We start from the raw sequence: 20,947 nt of genomic DNA, 5'->3' as shown, positions 1-20,947 counted from the left end.
TGATTTGGCGGAGCTAGTGACCACGGCTATAGATTGTCCTACAGGCCGTGATGCTTCCAAGCTTTCTGTAAATGAGAAAGTCAAGTTAATGAAGGCACAAGCACATTGGGACAAATTGAATACCCACATTCATTCTTTCCGCCTCCTCTTTTCTCCAACCTTCATTACTCACATCAAACACTTAACCATGGCTCAAGAAAGATGACTGGAGCTAGATCAAAAGTAAAATCGGATGACCGTGATGAAATGGGCGTTTGTGGAGGTTGAAGTGAGGACTTTAAAGCCTAACAAGTCTTCTTCTATGCAAGAGCATGTCAATAAGCTTTGACAACTGCAGATGTAGGTCCAGAGTGTAGGGAAGGCGATTATCTTGGAGGACATGGCAATAACTATTCTCTCTCAATTACAGCCCCAGTTCAATGCGTTCTATACCACCTTGATTGCTTTAGGATGGACAGAGACCCGTTAGTGGGAGGAGTTGGTTCCTATGGTCTTGGACCAACAGGGACAACTCAAAGGTCAAGACGCTCCTAAGTCAAAGACTTTGACCAGTCAATCTTCCCAACAGAAGGAAAAGAACAACAACAACAACAAGCATGAGAAGTCCAAACAAGACAAAGCCAAGGAGTCTACTTGCGACATCTGCAGCAAGACAAATCATTGGAAGAAAAATTGCACGGACAAGGACAAGAGGAACAAAAAGAAGGAGAAGACTACAAAGGACTCAAGAGCGGTGGCTGCTCCTTCATCGGCTCCCTTTCTCCATTTGGAGATGATAGAGGATGTTCCTCTAACGACTACTTATGCAACGATGATGGCTCCACGATTGTGGACAATAGCGCTTCCCACCATGTGACTCCTTCAAATGGGATTGCTCGTATGCATCCAATGCATGGGCAAATTCTCATAGGTGACAATTCTTTGGTCCCTACAAAAGGCAAGGGTGATATGCAACAAATTCTGGGTGCACATGGCGGTGCCCACACATCAGAGGTGCTCCATATGCTAGGTCTAGAATATCATCTACTTTCAGTGAGCAAGATCTATGCTCTTGGTTTGACAATTGAGTTTGATAAGAACTCCTTCTGAGTTCTTGATGGCATATCTCGACCGGCTCTTTGTGCAAGACATGAGGAGAATGAAGTCTAGAACATGCGGTCTTCTTTTGCCTTTTATTCTCTTCTTCTTTCTTCATAGACTCAGACCGAGCTTTCACATGCTCGGTTTGGCCACCTCAAGTGCAAGTACCTTCAGAACACACCTCATGGTTAGTTGGTGTATGGGTTGCCAAAGATTGGGCTAAGCTGCTCAGCATGTATATCTTACATTCGTGGCATGTAGCATAGAGATATTATTTCCAAGAAGGCTTCACAACGGGCTAAGGAGCCCTTGAAGCTTGTTTTGATAAACTTATGTGGGCCCATACCGACAAAGTCCCTTAAGGAGAGTTTGCATTTTATGCTAATTGTTGCTAATTTTAGCAAGATGACCTGAGTGTACTTCTTGGCATTGAAGTCTGAAACATTCTCACATTTTGAGGATTGGTTGATCTTCGAAGAAAATAGGTCTGAGAAAAAACTCAAGACCTTGGATTTTGATAAGGGCGGGGAGTTTGTCTCCCAAGAGCTAACTCGTTTTTGTGCAAATCGTAGCATTCACCAAGAGTTAGCCAACACAAACACCCCTCAGGAGAATGGCAAATTGGAGCCAAAAATTTGCAATGTGACCGAGATAGCGTGGACTATGATGGAGCATCGGCAGACAGCTCAGTGTCTTTGGGCCAAAGCAATGGCAACCATTGTTCACATCCTTGATCAATCCCCTATCTTAACCCTAGTTGGTATTACCTTTCTAAAGCTTACTTTGGACAAAAGTCAGATGTCTCTTATTTGAGAGAATTCGGGTGTGATACATATGTTCAGATCTTGAAGAAGAAGAGGGACAAGTTTGAGCCAGCTTCCAAGAGACAAGTGTTCATGGGATGTAGCTCGCAGTCCCAAGGATATATGCTTTACGATCCTGCTTCTCGGTGTCATGCCGCTATACGGACACAATATGAAAAACCTTGGAGTGCATCCTCCGGCTTTGGCAAATTTTTTATCCTTTGGACATTATTTCTTGTAAATATCCTAAAAAGGTGTAGAAAACTTCTAGAATAGGGTGACATGCAAAAAGCAAGTTACTATTCAACTAGTTTGAAAAATCTTATGCAAAAAGAATGAGCTTCCAAACTCGCACGACGTGCAATCACAGTTCTCAAACAGCAAATAGCACTTTGGGTAGGAAGAAGAAGAAATAGCATTCTGGGAGAATTTTGATCAGGCATCCTGCGTTTTAACCCCCTTTCAGAGCCAACGGAACCATCAAATTTACCGTCTAAGCAACAAAGAAGAAGCTAATGTTTGGTGCGTGTTTTTTGTCTACAAGGGAGCTCCAAGAGATCTAATGATTCGAGATTTCTTCCGAGTAGTCCCAGATAAGAATTTTGTTTATCTTCTCAAGTTCTATCAATACATAGTGCTTTGAAACATTGAGCTTTGTCTTTATATTGTGTAAAGGCTTTAGCATATTTGACTCCCTTGCCCATTCTTTTTCTTCTCTTCTATCTCCTATTCTCTACTTCCTTCTCTCTCTGATCCCTGGTTGATATGACCTTTCGACTAAAACCCCTCCAATATTGGTAAACCTGAAGTAAAAGATCATCGGAAGAAAAGACTCGATGAGAGAACCTTCAAGCACAATTTCTAGTGATGTTTTATAGCAATTAGTGCAGAATATGGACATGCTTATGCAGGTACAACAACAATAGGTGATATATCCTTCTGCTCGAACAGAAACTGCTGTGATGAATGCTCTGCAAGCAGTAGAACGTGAGAACAAGTTGTTTAATTGCATGAATGTATCTGCATATTTGCATACATATGCTCAAAAGATAGAGTTCTTTGGAATGACTCAACTTGCATGGAGCCAGTATTTTGTACGAGTCATTGTATATAAATTGAAAGCCCGAGTTACTAAATTGTACATACAGGATATTGACTGGGTAGCTTTCAAGAAGACACTCAAGGAAAAATTTTACATTGAAGATACCAGTTTGATTATCCGCAAGACTTTCCAAGAGTGAATTCTACAACCCAATAAGAGTCTTGTGGCTACAGAGTTATTAAGAGAATTTGAAAGTATATTTGAACAATAAGATCTTGCAAAATAGCAAGCTCTTGCAAGTTAGAAAATTGAATTATTTCTACAAGTAGTAGATCTTAGCTTCAAGAGAAACTCAATGATTTGTTAGAGGATTAGACTACAGAGACGGGGCTTAAAACATAGTAGAGACATGTTAAGGATATTGTTACTGCCCTGGTAAAAAAGCATAGGAAAAAGAAAAAGATTGCATGTATTTAGCTTGCCCAATGTTACAAGCAAAACAATTAATGTATCCAATAAGGCACCTACTTCTATGGCAAACCCTATGGCTGCACTTGTTATTCCCACTATAAGGGAAGATATATTAGATGAATAAGTTAAAGACATGCGGGATCTTTAGTTAAAGGTTGCAAAATTGGATGAGAATGGACAAGAGAAAAGGGGACGAGCGACAACTCCTAAACCAAGGAAAAGATGTATGTGGTGTGATAGTTTGCATCATGAAATAAAAGATTGTGTTGCTTATCAGGAAGCCTTAGCACGACAGCTTATCTTTTGGAAAGATGCCAAGATGCATACACAAGAAACAAGATTGCCTCCTACTTTGAATTTTGGAAAGGGAGATATACAAAAGTTGTTGGAAGACTTAACTGTCTGAAATGCCCATGTGGCTGTACATGCTGCTGCTTTTTGTCTACAGTTGGATAGAATGCCTGGCCAAGTAATAATTGGCCTGAAAGCTCCAATATAGACACATCCTTTGTACGCAGCTGAAAAGAGGAAAGTTACTAATAGTGAAATATCTCATGTAGGGCAAGATATTCGCAACATAACTAGTTAGGAATCACCAGTAGATAAATATTTAGTGTATGCATATTTAGTAAATGTACAAAACACAGATGTACTTGAGGAAAAGAAACGAAAGAGAGATGAAGATAATGCAAGGACATCTAAGAGAGTGACAAGAAATATGGATCAACCTAGAGCTGCAAATCAGCCACCTCTTGAGCATGTTATGGAAGAGGTCGAGCAAGAGTAGAAACAAGATAGCAAACAAGAGGACAAAAAGAAGAGCAAGTAGTCGGGATATAAGTTACACTCTGATATTGAAACAGCCACAGATCTCAAGAAGGTACTTGAAGAAAGGATTTTAAACAGTTGGGTGAAATTTACCTTGGGAGAGGTGCTTGGTATTGCCAAGCAAGAATTTCATGATGAAATCATTGATATAATTAAGAAGAAGCGTCAATTTCTTGGTGATACCACTAGTGCATTGCTGCAATTTGAAGAGGAAACTGGTTTGTTAGGCATTCAGGCTGAATATGAGCATGATATAAGTGCTGATTTATCAATGGAGGATGCTGCTAATTAGTGAACAACATGTGAAAAAGAGAAGAAAGTAGCTGAAAATGCATTGTCTTGTAGCAATATGCATGGTGGAGTGAGACAGATGCAATAATATGGGAAAGAGAATCCACAACTTATTCCTCGAAGTCATTACACAAAAAAATCATTAAGCAAGAGCTACCACTAAAACGGTAGTGAAAATAGGGAAGCGTGAAACTCTCACTGTTGCTTTGCTTGACCACGAGTCTGAGATTAATGTCATTGAGCGTAGATTATATAAGAATGGTGCATAGCCTATGGACGCTAATTATGGTTGGCATATGAGGGCTACAATTAATTGTTGAAGGGAGCTCTATGTTGCATATCGTAATGTGAAAGTGACGATTGGTGATGTACAAGAAAAGCATATGCAGTGATTTTGGGACAGCCCTATATTATAAAAGTGCATATGGAAACAAAGATGCTTGATGATGGTTCTACTTGTGCAAGAGTTAGAAGCAAGGATGGGAGGAAAGAAGTCCAATTTCTTACCATTTGTGTTAATCATCCTAGGAATCAGGATACGTTTCGAGAGTTCCCCTTGCCTGCAAATGCAAGGGAATTCAAAGACCCGGATTTTCATTGAGCACTGCTGTAATGCGGGGCTACAGTAGTGTTGTTCAAAGAATGTACTCGCCTTTTCATGGAATGAAGCATGTATTTACTACTAGTTATTCTCAGTTTACAGCAAATAGTTCATATTTAATCAAGCCTATGAAAGCTATATGCAAGGTTGAATGCATATCTATGAAACAGGCTACTAAGGAATTGAGAGCATTGGGTTGTTAGCTAAAAAAGGAAGGCATTTCAAACCTCTTTTGTGGGCTGAATATTACTAACACTATAGCTGAAATTTCAACAGCCATACATACAGAAAATGAGACTGAAAATAGAGTATTGCCAGTATGTTCTTTGGATATGTATGATGTTATAGCATTGTTTGCTCAATAGGAAGGATTACAATGGGTTGAAGCAATTGTGGAGACAAAGTATAAGACGGTTGACAAAAAGGTGAAACTTGTTGCTTTGCCCTTTCCACCATACAGTGAGGTTCTGTATGAGAAAGTGTCAAGATAACCAAGTTTACGGGATCCTAAAGATATAGGTCATAAATTTACAGCTAAAACATTATAGAAATTGAAAATTGGTGCAGAAGGGTTTCTTTTGCCTATTGAAAGAGACTGTTTTATAGAGATGTTGGCTAATCGTGGGAAAGCATTTGCATTTCAACCAACAAAAATAGGTTGTGTGGATCCGAATGTTGTCTCTCCTATGGTAATATTTACTATGCCACATGTACCATGGAACTTGAGGCCTATTCCAATACCTATATCTTACTTGCCAAAGCTAATGGATTTGCTAAATGAAAAGATGCGCATGAAGATCTTACAGCCCTCTTCAACCCCATACTCAAATCATTGGTTTACTGTGCCCAAAAAGAATGGGGCTTTGAGATTTATTCAAGACATGCAGCCGGTCAATAAAGTGACCATAAGAAATGTGGATGCAGGTCCTGTGGTTGATAAATTTGCCGAGACTTTTGCAGGCAAAGCGAGCTATTCTTTGGGTAATCTTTACTCAAGATATATGTCAACTCTTGAGGAAAGGTCAAAGGTTTCATTGGGAAAGGAAGCATCAGAAAGCAATGAAGAAATTAATGCAGCTCTTGAAGTCTGCTCCTACATTAAGAAAGCCTGATTATTCACATGGGAAGCCTATCATTATTATTGTTGTACAAGCCCAATCGAGATTGGATGGGCAATTGGGCAAGATGATGAGAACTATTCTTTGGGTGATCCTTACTCAAGGTATAACCAGTTTCAGCTTGCAATTGAGAGTAGGGATATCACGACCATGAAGACTTCCTTAGGGTTAGTATGGTTGTGGAGCTTTGAGATTTATTTAAGACATGCAGCCGGTCAATAAAGTGACCATAAGAAATGTGGGTGTAGGTCCTGTAGTTGATGAATTTGTGGAGGCTTTTGCAGGCAGAGCAATCTATTCTTTGGGTGATGTTTACTTGAGGTATGATCAATTTCAACTTGCAGTTGAGAGCAGCGATATCACAACCATGAAGACTCCGTTGGGGTTAGTACGGATATGTACTCTTCCACAGGGTGCAAAGAACTCAATGACACATATGACAAATGCTATGAAAAGGGTACTCAATGATTTTATACCACAATTGGCAACGCCTTTCTTGGATGATGTTCCGATCAAAGGGTCTGCTGTGGATAAAAAGAATGAAAATATGGATGCTCATGGGCACAAACAGTTTGTTGCAAACCAAATTGTTGCTTGTGAAAGGATTTTGACACGTCTAGAAGAGGTGCATTTAACTCTTTCTAGACAAAAGTCAATTTTTAGAGTTGAAGAGGTTTTGATTGTTGGGCATATGTGTGGGTCCTATAGGCGAAGACTATCACCAGTGAAAATAGATAGGATTGATAGAATGCAAGATGTATGTGCGAATGTATCTGAGGTGCATTGGGTGCATGTGTGTTTTATTTGAAATGGATCCCTCACTTTGCACATGTAGCTGATGCTCTATATCAACTCTTAAGGAAAGGTCAGAGGTTTCATTGGGAAAGGAAGCATCAGAATGCAATGAAGAAATTAAAGCAGCTTTTGAAACCTACTTCTACATTAAGAAAGCCTAATTATTCACATGAGAAGCCTATCATTATTATTATTGATACAAGCCCAATCAAGATTGGATGGGAAATTGGGCAAGATGATGAGAAAGGGCAAAGATATGCAATTCGGTTTGGTGCTAAAGTATTGATTGAACGGCAAAGAAGATATCCACAAGTAAAAAGAGAATTATGGGGAATTGTGACAGCCCTTAAATGTAATAAGGAGTATTTTATGGGTACTCGTGTAATCATTGAGACTGATTGTTTGCCGGTATTGGGTATGATTACTAGTTGTGCTACCCCAAACATTGCTATGCTTCGATGGATTACATGCATCAAATCTTTGAACCCTGAATTTCAGAATATTGCAGGAAGAGATAACTCGATGGCAGACATGTTATCTCGGGCACGCTATGAGAATGAAGATGGAATGATGGATGAGGAGAAAGATGATGACTTTCTTGCAGCTAAAAATGATATTTTGATTGGTAAAACTGAATTGGCAGCCGTTGTAACTACAAGTACAGCCCTCATGAATGCAAGGACAATATTAAATGCAGGTGGTTTATCAAGTTCAAGTGCTGTAAGAGTGAATTTAGCATGCAAGGAGTTGCTACAGCACTAACTGAAGCTTGGACAACAAAGAGAAAACACTGAAGAATCTTATTTCCATTCCAGCCATTGCAACTTCAGGGCTTCGCATCATTTTTCATGGTCCCTGATATGTCGTATATGATGATCAAGTTTCTTCTTCCATGGTCTCGACATGCACCCTAACTAAAGAACACTATCGTCTTGATACTTATGATCAGCAACGTGCTTAAAATCCCATTGACAATGCCTTAGTAACAAAGGAATCCTTTCATGATACACATTTATGGCATCAGAGGCTTGGCCACATTAGCTATCAAGCATTGATGAAGCTTTAGTCAAAGAATATGATCAAAGATCTTTCAAAAATTCACTTGTCATCAAATCAAGTTCGTGAAGGTTATTTACTTGCCAAGATGCATCGATTCTACTTTCCTAAGGGTTCTCATGTTCATTTGCGCTCTATTTTGCATCTCTTCACAATGATGTCTATGGTCCTATGCGGACCAAATCCATTGGTGGATTTCTATATTTTGTCACCTTCACCCTATGTGGGATCCCATCTCATATTGACCAAGTAAAGTTTCTGATGATGCAATTCACTTGGCCAATGCATGACCTAGAGAATGCTCAACAGGAAGTGATGTACCACATGGTCGTGACAAGAACCTAGTTGGCGATTGACACTATTCCTCCTAAGGAAAGCCTTACAGAGCTCCAATAAATGAGCTTCTATCTTATGCTCAAAAGAAGAGGTACCAGGCTGCTTTAAATTGATGTCAATCCCCACATGGGATCCAACACATCTCACTATGATCCCACAAAAACCCACGTGAAGTCCTCATGTGGCCATACTTCCAGCTTCCTTTTGTGACATGCCCAAAATCATTCATGGACATATTGGACACATAAAGGGCTTATTATCACAGCAAGATAACTTCCATGATATGTGTCTTTCAGAATATAGATGTTTCATGGCTTGAAACTATTCGCACAACACCAGTATTATTCATGCACGATTTCAAAAGACATCCTTTTGTGCATGATGGGCCAAGGGTGGCCACCTGTACTAAAATGAGTAGGTGACTGCCATCTCGTGTTACAATGAGTTTCAAAATGGGGATTTAGATGCCAGAAAGGTAATTGTGCATCAATTTTATTCCTTAGACAACAACTATTGAGAGAGATACAGAGACAGAGAGCTGAACCAAATGGGTGTAGCTCAGTTGCTTGAGTTGAACAGGGTGATGACCAGAAGGTCTTCAGTTCAACTCCTACATTCCGCATGGTCATTTAATATATGTGTTACAAACGGGGAGAATTAAACCTGTCAGTGAATTAATAAAAAACAAGTGGCTTACCACTAGGGTAGCCCCTGGATGATGAAAAGAGAGAGAGAGAGAGAGAGAGAGAGAGAGACTTTACGAAAAGAGAGAGAGAGAGAGACCCATCTAAGCCTGGATTATCTTGATAGTAAACTTTCTTTAGCCCTGCCTTTTTGGCTGTATTGGCAGTAACCTCTCCAATGCAAGCTGCAGCCCCTGCCCAAGATGTTACATCAATTAGATCCACCCATGACCTGCACCACGACAATACATTGAGAGTTTGCTCAGTCTGACATTAGTAAAGAAATGAAGGCCAGAATTGAAAGAGACTTTTGTATAAAGAATCCCCTGACACTTGCCATACAGCAGTAGGAGAAGCCAGTGCAACAACTGGTGCAGAAATTGCACAATCCAAAAGTGGTGGATCTATCCATCTAACAAAATCCTGCATTAAAAATGCATGCAAAAAGTCAATACACTTATCAAAGATCCTATTATCTTTTTCATAATGGAAAATTTTTAGTCTGCATGAGTGTATTCTGGACCTAAACTCTAGCCAGTATACTAGCAGGCGTATGAACATGCTCGAGTTTCTAAAGCATCCTTATTGGAAATTTGTTCCAGAGATGTTTGCACTTTTGAGGATATTACTTGACCTAAGAATCCTTTTTTGCCATTGTTCATAGGTTCAACAGGTTTGCATGGTGAGCCCATGTTTAGCAGTAGATGGTACCCTGTTTGTCAAGTGCAAGGAAATTGTTCCTGCTGGAGATGTTGGATTTGCTTCCCCTTTTTTTTCACATTCCCACTACTTAGGGTAAAGCATGGACATCTTTCAATACTACAGAAATCTGTAAAGATTCAAGATTTAAGACAAGGTATAAGACATATGATTCCTCATCCAAGACTTGTATTTGTATTGCAAAGAGATTATCTTTAATGCAGCCGGTGTTCTACCCAAGGTTCAAACAAACACCCATGAAACTCAACCCATACACCAAACATTGAGCTACAACCCTATTGGTGCTTTCTAAATGGGTAACCAGCTACACCTCAATCCAATCTTATTTTTTATTAAGGGATAATTAATGACTTGGTCATTAATCATATGTGAGCTGCTCACCGGACCAAACTTAACCTTAGGGCTTGCTTTATAACTTAAGTGAATTGCTCACTAAGTGAAACTTTCAAGTAAGCATTAAACATAAGGTAAAAACTTTCAATTAATGAAAAAAAAAAATTGCAAGTAAAATATGGCTGATTATATTACTCAAAAAAACTGATTACAATCGAGTACTCATGCTCAACAAACTAACCGGAGCTGATAAAAGTCACAAAAACATCATGTATACAAGCCTCTCAAGGCGGTCTGGGGGAATGAGGGAAAGAAGCCAATGCGGCGGGGGGGGGGGGGGGGGGGGGGGGGGGGGTTTGGTTTTGGTGTATCGTCATTTGGGGATGTGTCACAAGACTGTGACAACTATTACCTTTTTGTTGATTTCTTTATTACATATTTTATTTGGTTTTTCTTTTTGGAAGAATCCCTCTTGAAATCTAAACGCCTGAGTTGCATGGCCAGTATGTGAAACAAACAAGAATGTCTAGTGAGTCAAGACTGGACAGTTAAGGTCCAGTACAAGTCTGGAAGAGACTGATGGCACTGTAGATTGACAAGCCTGGAAGAGACTTATGAAAGTGTATATGGACAAGTGTGTTGAAGAACTAGCCTGGAAGAGACTAGTTCAAAGTGAAGATGGACAAATCTTCAAGAGATTAGTCCATGTGGGGTCATCAGTGGAAATTCACTTTCAGTTGAGCTACATTACAAATTTGGGTGTAGCTATAGTTTGCAAAGATGGTCAGAAGACTAGTGGGATGCAATGGAAGCAACTCCTAAGATTTAGGGAGTTACTATTTTTGGACCTCAGAATCTGATCGTGCCATTATCTTCGTTTTTGTACAAGGATTAATCCTCTAGTTTGTGCCGAGGTCAAATTTTGAACCGAGGATGGAGAATTTTAGACCGAAAGGTTTAAACAGGAAAATTGTTACATGTATGCCATGTGTCACAATTTGGGCATAAATTCCCAAAAGAGAGAGAGAGGGGGCAGCACAAAAACGAGTTTCAATGCATGGGGGGCTCATTTTTGTAAAAGGGAGATGGATTGTTGTAGATGGAGAGCTCTTGAGAGCTGGTCTACCTTGTCTATGATGCACAGAGGGCTGGGCTTGCTTCCTACTCTCTCTTTCTCTCCCTGACAGTATGGTTATGCTGCAGAATCAAGGGCCTTTCTTCTGATTGAGGTACAGCTGTGTGAAATATGCTGTTTTTGCATGAGGCAAGAGCCTCCTTTCTCCAGGAACAGGAGCAGTTGTATGCTGTCCCAGCAGGGACAGGTGAGGGTGGTAATCTCACCAAGTAAGTGTCTGAAACAACATTGAATCAGTACTGTTTTTGGACTGTTCAAAGGCTATTTCAGAGCCCAATTGATGCAGAATCAAGGGGCATTTGGCCCAGATGATGCAGGACAATGCAGGGAACAGTATGAGCTGAAAACAGGTCTCAGAACAGGTCTGAACCAGTAGTTATAGTGGGCAGACCAGTGTAGGGAACAGTATGTGTTGTAAACAGGTCTCAGAACAGGTCTGAACCAGTAATTACAGCAGACTGAAATGGTCAAATCTGCACTCCAACCAGAAGATTCAGACTTGGGCAGAGTTTCCCCTCCTGGTCAACTTGTTTTGGGTCAGTAATTGTACTGTTATGCTGTCAAATTTCACCCAGAATAGGTGAAAGACAGCCCAATGTACTTTCTCCTTTTTAAAAATAAAGAAATACCGCAAGGGGTGCCTAACTTAGGGGCCAACAAGGTGTCTGTGTGGCAACAGGAGCATTCTAGCTTCCTGTATTTCTTCTTGATTCTCTCTTTAAGTTCAGGTTAAGTGGGCGACTGTTAAATTGGGTGAAAGCATTTATATATTTTGGTTGTACACTACCGCCCTTCCCAGTGAACAGGCCGGTTACAGGCTGCCTGCTTGCATTCATATCAACTTGCATCAGTATGTGTCTGCCAATCCTGGCAGTGTACTCCAGGAATCTCAATGGCTTCTTGGCGACCACAGTGGCCGGCCATAGCCACTCTCCCGGATCCCTCTCCAGCTCATCAAGTGGCCTACCCTCCCCAATTAATGAAAGTTTTACATTATGCCTGGTGTCAAATCCTTCATTGCTATTACAATAGTCATTGTGCCAAAGTAATACACCATTCCATTTGCTGAATTATGGATGGATTACTTATGAACCGCCTTGAAGTGATAAACTTTTCAAATACCATGTTCTAAGACAAGAATTGTAAAGATAATATCAGTAGTGGACTTGATACAAAAAATACCCTTTTCCAAGAAGGAAAGATGACAAAAACACATTAATACCTCGAAAACCTTTCCCTAGAAATGAGATATGAGAGACCCTAGCCATTGCTAGACTTGACATGAGGATAGACCATCCTTTTCACTAATAGGGCATGAGATGAGATTCCAATTGTCTTAAGTTGGAGGATTCTACAAGTGGTCCTGAATATGACATATCCAGTATTTTATCTAGGACAACAAAATGGCCAAGGGACAATTGATACCAAGGAGCAAGGATGACACAGCATATTTTCAAAAAGAAAGAAAGAGGCCTACAGGAGCATCCAACTATGGACAGTCTATGCTGTTTTTGAACAGCATCAAGACCACGAAAATTCCAGCCTATGGTTCTTGTTATGGCTCTTATGTCATATTTCAAGTAGTAAGCAACATCTATGGCCTCTATGCCCTCTCTGACTTGGTTCTCCTTATCATTTAGAGCAAGATGACAATCATATGTGATGGTTAATGCTTCATGTGTACCATCTGTACCTTCAGCAGTTGGCACCATTTGCATTGTTTCAGCCATGATAGCAATATTTTAACTATGAATTTAAGGATTTCCTTCTCTCCATAAAGCTTTGAAAGGCTACCCTTAACCATTACTTTGAACTTGACAAGCAAAAGCCATGAATTCACCTTCTCCTTGAGTCATCTACCTTGGAAGCCCTCTCAGGACAGCCTTTAATTCTGTCCCCTTTCATATATCAGGCAGATTTAAGATCTTTATATATAGTAAAGCAAGTAGACCAAGAAGGATAGTTATACTTTGAAAGCATTGGCTCGATTCAAATATTCAAAATATGACACTGGATGTTGAACAAGTGTACACGCGACTAACTTGATGCTCCCATGTGCTCAAACAGAAAATGTGGACACTAAAATGGCTTCTTGAAACTCTTTTGTTTTTGGCTTATGGTCTGTGTATTCAATCAGTTTTATTATTTGTATCTTTAATCACATATTATCAATTGTATAAAGCAACACACGAAAATTTTGGGTTGGCAAGGGATGATTGTTCCATAGTTGTCAAGCACGAAAGGTACGATACGGTACGGTACGATAAAATACAGTACTAAATGGTACCTTAAGATTTTATAAGGTACGGTACGATATTAGAAAAAAAAAACTTGATTATTTTAGACTAAAGATAATAGAATAGATATTTCAAGTGTAAATAGCAATGCTATTAGAGTATATATGATGAATACTTGAGGGTAAAATGCCAAAACCTAATGTTGCATGCGCAACATGTGCTAATGCTACCTACAACTTACAACTACATAGATGGGAGTGGATACATCATACATGAATGATCATATAAATAAGAGAAGTGTGGGCTTGAGAGAGAGAAGGTTGAGAGAAATTGTTTGAATCTCAAATAACCCAATCTCATGGGAAAATCATATTAATATAATGAGTATTTAGCTCATCCCAAAGTGCAATTCGAATGGGAACAGATGTATCCATTAAGTTCGTACATTATGGTACTAATACGTAAGGTACGGTACCTTAAGTATGGTATAGTATGAAACCTTTCGTACGTGGTACTAGTGCAACTATAGTTGAGCGAGGAAGAAGTGAGAGAGAGAGAGAGAGAAAGAGAGAGAGAGAGAGGAAGAGGTGAGAGAGAGAGGCTTGATAGAAAAAGAGAGTGTGAGTAGCTTGAGAGAGAGAGAGAGAGAGAGAGAAGATTGGGGGAGAGAGAAGAAAGAAAGAAGAAAAATAAATAAATGAGAAAGAAAAAAGAAAGTTGTAGGCTTGAAGGAGAGTGGCCAAAAAGTGCCTATTTTTTCATACTAAATCGTACGGATACGTACCGTACCATACGGATCAGTTCATACTACATACAAAGACAACCCTAGATTGTTCAAGAGAAAACTATTACTATGCCATTAGACTATGTGATAGGAGTGGATGTGGAGCCCAAAGAATTGTTCCTTTGGATTTTTAAAAGGATTAGAAATATATTCATCTATGCAAAATTACTAGGATGGTCATTGCATCTCTTCTTGAAGGTATCACATGTAATATTGATTAGTGTGCTTGTTAGCAGTTCTGTGTCTTGCACAATCATCTCCTATCTGTGAGCCTTAGTCTAGGTCAAACGGGGACAATAGGAGCTCTAACATTACTGTCTCACAATTTTGGCTTTGGGCCGAAACTCCCTCTCAGGACTCTGAAATACGTTTCCATTTCCCATTTTCTGAAACTCCATGCAACTGTTGCAACTGCATCATCCCAACAAGCCTCGTCCATGACATTTTTTATAAATGTCAAAGCCTTTGGCTAATGTCTCATATCCTATGCAACCCGCTCTCTAGAGACAACCATCCTCGTGAGGCCTTGATGGACTCTAACAAGACTCTCCACACAATGAAATATGTAAGCAAAACAAGTGTCTGATGGCTTCACAAGATCCTAATCACAATTTTCCCTATGTATAGCATGCACTCTAGGCCTCTTTGTGACAAATTTTACCATGCTTCTACCTCTCTTGAAAAGGTCATCTATCCATCCAATCGCTTGCAAATTCTCCAAGAGTAGATCCAAGCAATGAGAAGCACATGGAGTCCACATGATCTTAGAACTCTCTCTATAACAAAGCACCCATAGCCACACAATTATTGCCATGGTCAATGACAACCTGCACTACATTTTGTACACCAATCTCCAAAACGAAAGCCCTGATGTGCCTATAGATATAAATTATAATCACCTGCAATCATTGTCCTTCCTATCGATGCATCTATGGCACACAAGAATCACATAAGATAGTGCAGTCATATTTTTGCCAAATTGCCTTCAAATGCTACATCTCCATCTCTAAAGCTTTTTTCTCTCTAACAAGCTCATGTGTGCACAAGGCCTCATAGGTGGGGTCCTCCCACTCACATCCAATCCGACTAATGTTCCCAATGGACCTTTTCGACCATTTTTGTGTGCAACATGGAAAGGGATGGCGCATTGTATGAACAACCTCATGATCTCACAAGTACCCTTTGCCTTTGCTTGCCTTTGAAGGGCTGTTGTAATACTTGCCCATCGCAACAATCCCTTTGCTGGCCCAATTGTAGCTGCACATGCTGATGAGCTATTATCACCATGCCCATCCCAAGGATGTGGCCAAGGGATCCTTGAAGCAACTAAAGCTTCCACAAATACACTTGCACCACTTGCCTAAGTTGTTTCTACATCCCACACCCATAAAGGTGTTGGCACTATTAAAAGCACCATCATTTATCCACACTCTACCTCTCGTTGGTGCATTATCACCTACGGTTGGAGGTGGAACTGTAGGATGTGCACTTTGTCACACAATTTCATCTTCATTTACCACACTGAACAGAAGGCGCTACTACCTCCATTGTTCTTAACTAGTAAACACATCATTGGGCACATCAAGGCAATTATCAATACCCTTACCAATGGCCACTAACACAAGCAAGATGATCCTTCACTCATGTAATGCTCTGACATGGCAATAGTTGCATGCCCACTGCCACCTCCATAGTAGCTAATGATGCATGTGTGGCAGCTGGCTCCAAAGCATCTCCTTCACCATGGTTGTACCTTTCTAGAAATAGAGAACCAGCAGCAATAGCAGGGAAAAGAAACTCTAACAAGTGTGGGCAGCAAAGGAACAAAAAAAACAGCTGTGTATCTGAGGAAACCAACTACCAATAGTGTGGACAAGCAAAGGAAAAAGATTTGGCATCTAAAGGATAAGGGATTTAGGATTTAGGGGCTGTAGACAACAGTTTATCTGCACTAGGAGAAGTGACCAGCAGCTAAAGCATAGTGACAGGAAACGGCCGGAACGGTCCCCCCGACACGTGGAATCGCCGTCCCCGGAATGTATCCGTCATGGACCGCGTTTCCAAATGATGGAACGTTCCCTGTCCCGTTCCAGACATGGAACGTTCCCTGTCTGAAACGGGACAGGGAACGCCACGTGGCAGGCGAAACTTACCTACGCCCGGTCGCCTGCGCTTCGCGTTCTACTCCCGCCCGCTGCCCAGACTCCCGCCTGCATCCTGCTCTTCGCGTTCTACTGCATCCTGCTCCCGGGACCCGCCTGCATCCTGCCCCTAGTGCCCAGCGGCCCAGCCACCTTCATTCTCTTCCCTCTTCTTCTTTCTTCTCTTCCTTCTTCTTCTTTCTTCTCTTCCCTCTCTTCCTTCTTCTTTCTCTTCTTTCTCCTTCCACCTCCAACCTCTTCCTTCTCTTCCTTCTTCTTCTTTCTCTTCTCTCTTTCTTCTCTTCCTTCTCTTCTTCCTTCTACCTTCTCTTCACTTCTCCCTTCCCTTCTTCCTTCTTCCTTGAACCTTCTTCCTTCTCTTCCTTCTTCTCCTCTTCTCTTGAGTCTTCCTTCTAAGTTCTTTTCCAACTTCCAAGTTCTCCTCTTTTCTTCTTCTTCTCCCTTCTCTCCCTTTCCCTTCTCTCTCGACTCTTGAGTGAGTCTTGACTCTTGAGCCTTCTCCCTTCTCTCGAGCCTTCAATTTTTCCTTCTCTCGACTCTTGAACCTTCAATTTTCAGCCTGAAATCATAAATGGCTTCATCTTCCCGCCCCACTCGTCGAGTTGGTGGTCGAGGAAGAAGGTCTGATGATTGGTCATGGTGGGAAGAAGTAAATGCTGACCACCCTTTGAGTGGTGCAGGATCTCGACCATGCACTTGCAAGCTTTGCCCATACAAGCGAACTAGTGGAGCAAACAAGGTAATCCATTGAACCGAGCATTTGTATTTCAAATTTTTATTGATTTTAATTTTTCAAAGTTCCTTAAATATTAAAATATGGACTACCAATTGCCACTTGTTCCATTTTAATATTTATGCATAATTAGGTCCGAGCTCATCTCCTACATGAGCCAAATTCAGAGGTGCAGTTTTGTCCAAATGTGACCTTGGAGAAGCAAAGGGAGCTTCGTGACCATGTAGCAAGTCAACAAGCTTATCTTGCATCTAGACCACGACGTGTTGCAGTTGACCCTGCAACTTTTGTGACACCATCCCCATCAGATGTATCTAGAGCAGGGTCAGTATCAAAAAGTGCTACCTCCACACCTACTGCAGGCATTGCATCGGCCATGGCATCAACAACGCCACATGTTGCACGTAGACAAAGCACACTTGATGCTAGTTGGGATCCCAAGAAGAAGAAAGAGGTGGATACATCAGTGACACGCTTTTTTTATCATGACCACATTCAATTTCGTGCAGCCAGGTCAGAGTATTTTAAATTGATGTGCAAGAAGATTGGTGAGTATGGCCCTTCGTATGTACCTCCATCATCAGAGACCTTACGCACCACTTTGCTCAACAAGGAAAAGTGCCTTGTTGAGCAAGCAGCAGTGACTAGAAAAAGCATGTGGGCTAAAAATGGAGTTTCCTTGATTGCTGATGGTTGGAGTGATACACGCAAGCGATCCATTCATGGTATGGTTGCTTATTCTCGTGGAGAAATGTATTTCATATCTTCACATGATGCATCGGGGACAGGAAAGTCAGCAGATGTACTTGCAGCAGAGTGGGTTACAGGTGTTGAGCTTATTGGCCCAGAGTATGTTGTGGGATTTGTTACAGATGGAGAGCCTGCAAATAGGGCAGCAAGTGCTATTATTCAGGGATATTATCCGCATATCACAGTTTCATATTGTATGGCTCATTGCTTGAACAACCTACTAAATAATATTGGTAACCTGCCATGGATTGCACCTGTCATAGAGCAAGGAGCTCAAATGGTTAGCTTTGTTTTGAATCACCAGTTTCTTCGCCATCACTTCTCTTTGCGGTCGAAGAAGACACTTTTAAAATACTCTGATACCAGATTTGCCTGTAACTTCTTGATGCTAGGCAAGTTAAGAGAATGCAGTGGTGCCTTGAGGCAGTTATTTCTTAGTGATGAGTTTACCTCATCAACATTGGCAGATACTCCTACAGGTATCTTATGCTTGGAGAAAGCAAATAACTCCACTTTTTGGGATGATGTAAAGCGGATAGATGTTATGGTATCACCCATTGTACATTTATTAAGGGTTATGGATGCTATGCAACCTTGCATTGGCAAGGTATATGAGGCTATGGACAGGCTGAATGAAAAGTTGCAGGAGTTGGCACCAAATGATGAGGCATATGAGGAAATACATCATTTAGTTGTGACAAGGTGGAACTCCTATAGCTCACCCATGCATACAGCTGCATTTGTTGTGGATCCTGAGTTCCAGGGCAAGGGTCAGGAGAATGACACTGAGGTTATGGATGCATAGAGACTTATATTATCTCGTCTAGTGCCTGATCATGGCACTAGACGAAAGATCAGAGATTAGCTTTCATGTTATAGGACCTTTCGGGGTTCTTTTGGTTGTGGGGATGCACAGGAGGATCGCTGTAAGATTGGGGCAGCTTTGTGGTGGGAGGACTATGGTTCGGATGGTCCTGAGTTGCAGCAACTAGCCATCCGTATTTTGAGTCAGTCAGTTAGCTCCTCTTGTTTGGAGCAATTGTGGAGTACCTACGCTCACATTGCTTCAAAGAAGAGGAACCGTCTTTGTGTGGAGAGGGCAAACGATCTAGTATTCGTTAGTGCTAATTTGAGGATGTTATGTAACAGTATGACAACAAAGTCTGATCCATTCACAGAGTGGGAGATGCAGCAAGATGAGGAGACACATGCTCATGTTGAGCGAGATGCAGCAATTTATGGTACACATGATGATGAGGCTGGCACTTCAGGAGTGGCTAGAGCAGCCTCAGATCATGATCATGATCTTTGATTTAGCTTACTTATCACAAGTCTCATGATACATGAGTCATGATACATTTACATTATATATGATATTATGATCATTGATGACACTGTGACACTTGGACTGTTGACAGTTGTGCCATGCCGATATTATATTTGTACTTGAGTCTTGCAGTCTTGCAGTTGCCCTTTGGGCTATTTTGGCATGCTGCATTTTGCTTCAGTCTAGAGATTAGACTTTATATTTGTAGTCTTTTTTGGGGCAATAAGCATGTTCTTTCAAAGATTAGACTTCAATTTCATATTTGTAATCTTTTAAGTTTTTTGGCAATGGTACCATAGGCATGTTCTTTTAGCTTAGACTTTAAAGTTTAGTTCATTGTTCATTGTTTTATCATTTATGATTTTTGGCATATGTATTATGGATTTTATTATTTATAATTGAATAGCTTACCTCGTGAGCCTTGTAAGTTGCAATTCAATTTCTAATGAGTAGTTTTAGAATAATGCATGATATCTTAAAGTTAAAACTTAAAATGATTTGTCCTTGTGGATTATATACCTTGGTTTTAAGTTTTAACACTCCAGAGTCCACATGGATTATAAGTGAAATATTAAATTTTTTTCATGAATTTTGATTTTTTAAATGTCGTTCCCGTTCCCACGTCCCCGTTCCCTAGGTTTGGCATTCCCGTCCCCTTCCTCGTCCCCGTTCCCCGTTCCCGTTCCCCATTTCATGTTTCTATGAGCTAAAGAGAGTGAGCAGCAGGTAGAAGAGGCTGAAGAGCTAAGGTCCAAGGAGAACAAGCAAAAACTGCACATGTAGGTTGGGAAGTGACGAAGTGGCCCAAATATAGACTAAACCCTATCTATTCCGAAACGTATGTCCCAAGAAGCATTTCAGGACCAAAATGTTTGGTCCATTTTGTGTTTCCATTTAGAACCCCCAAAATGGCATTTCAGGCAACAACGTTGGTAGAACAAGTGCAGCCCCTTGGCATGCACGATATTTTTATGCACATGCAGTTGTTGCTACAGCATCCAATGAGGAGCCCATTACTTTTGAGGACATTTCAAACAAAGAGCATTCGACAACAGCCATGCAATTAGAAACTGGATTCCATTGACAATAATGACATACAAAGTTATGTGGCTTGCCTTTAAGGCTCCAAGAACCATGTCACAAGCTCAAAAACAAATCGTGTCATAGCATTGATCGCTACAAAGTAAGGATTTTCATCAAAGGATATGCCCAACAGCACGGATCAATTGTGATGAGAGATTCGCCCTCACTTTGTGTATGACTACTATATGCAGTGTCAAAGCATTGGCAAACATTTTGGTTGGCATGTGCACCGATTGGGTGTGAAGACAACCTTATTGATGGCAAGTTACAAAAAAGGTGGCTTATGTCACACAACCTCCAGGCTTTTTTGAGAAAGAGTCGAAGCACTACATATCTCATTTGCATAAGACCTTGTATGGTTTCAAGCAGACATTTCAAGCGTGTTATGAGAAGATATGAGCTCACTTGATTGCTCTTGGTTCTCACAACTTACAGACAAAGAGCACACTATATGCTTGTAAGGATAGCGAAGATCTATCGATCCTTCCTCTTTATGTGGACGAAATGCTACTGACTAGGTCAATTGACGTATAAAAGGTGCTTTAATATAATATAGGCATAAGAATACAACCTACTTTT

The 20,947-nt window shown here is 40.7% G+C and overlaps 1 protein-coding gene and 1 pseudogene across 9 annotated transcripts in view; one reads left to right on the top strand and one right to left on the bottom strand.

Annotated features, from left to right (window-relative positions):
* The window catches only part of LOC148022629 (uroporphyrinogen-III synthase, chloroplastic-like), a 120,701-nt gene that overhangs the window by 27,545 nt on the left and 72,209 nt on the right, over positions 1–20,947 (bottom strand). For 3 of the 9 annotated variants that reach the window (XM_087695593.1, XM_087695597.1, XM_087695592.1), the window contains 3 exons: positions 9,442–9,527; positions 9,205–9,336; positions 3,796–3,914 (listed from right to left, as the gene is read on the bottom strand). In XM_087695593.1, the coding sequence (XP_087551719.1) occupies positions 3,839–3,914; positions 9,205–9,336; positions 9,442–9,527 (294 nt within the window). In that variant the 3' untranslated portion in view covers positions 3,796–3,838. Of the gene's footprint in view, positions 1–3,795; positions 3,915–9,182; positions 9,337–9,441; positions 9,528–20,947 lie in introns of those variants that run through there. The other 6 variants (XR_015693516.1, XR_015693514.1, XM_087695596.1 and 3 more) reach the window with 4 other exon arrangements.
* LOC148022630 (uncharacterized) lies at positions 17,741–20,369 on the top strand (annotated as a pseudogene).

Source organism: Lygodium microphyllum, chromosome 16 (assembly GCF_053477565.2).
Source record: "Lygodium microphyllum isolate KBCC chromosome 16, Lygodium_microphyllum_v1.1.10, whole genome shotgun sequence".
Taxonomy (NCBI): Eukaryota; Viridiplantae; Streptophyta; class Polypodiopsida; order Schizaeales; family Lygodiaceae; genus Lygodium; species Lygodium microphyllum.
The sequence above is the reverse complement of the archived record's forward strand: the minus strand, read 5'-3'. Positions and strand labels throughout refer to the sequence as shown.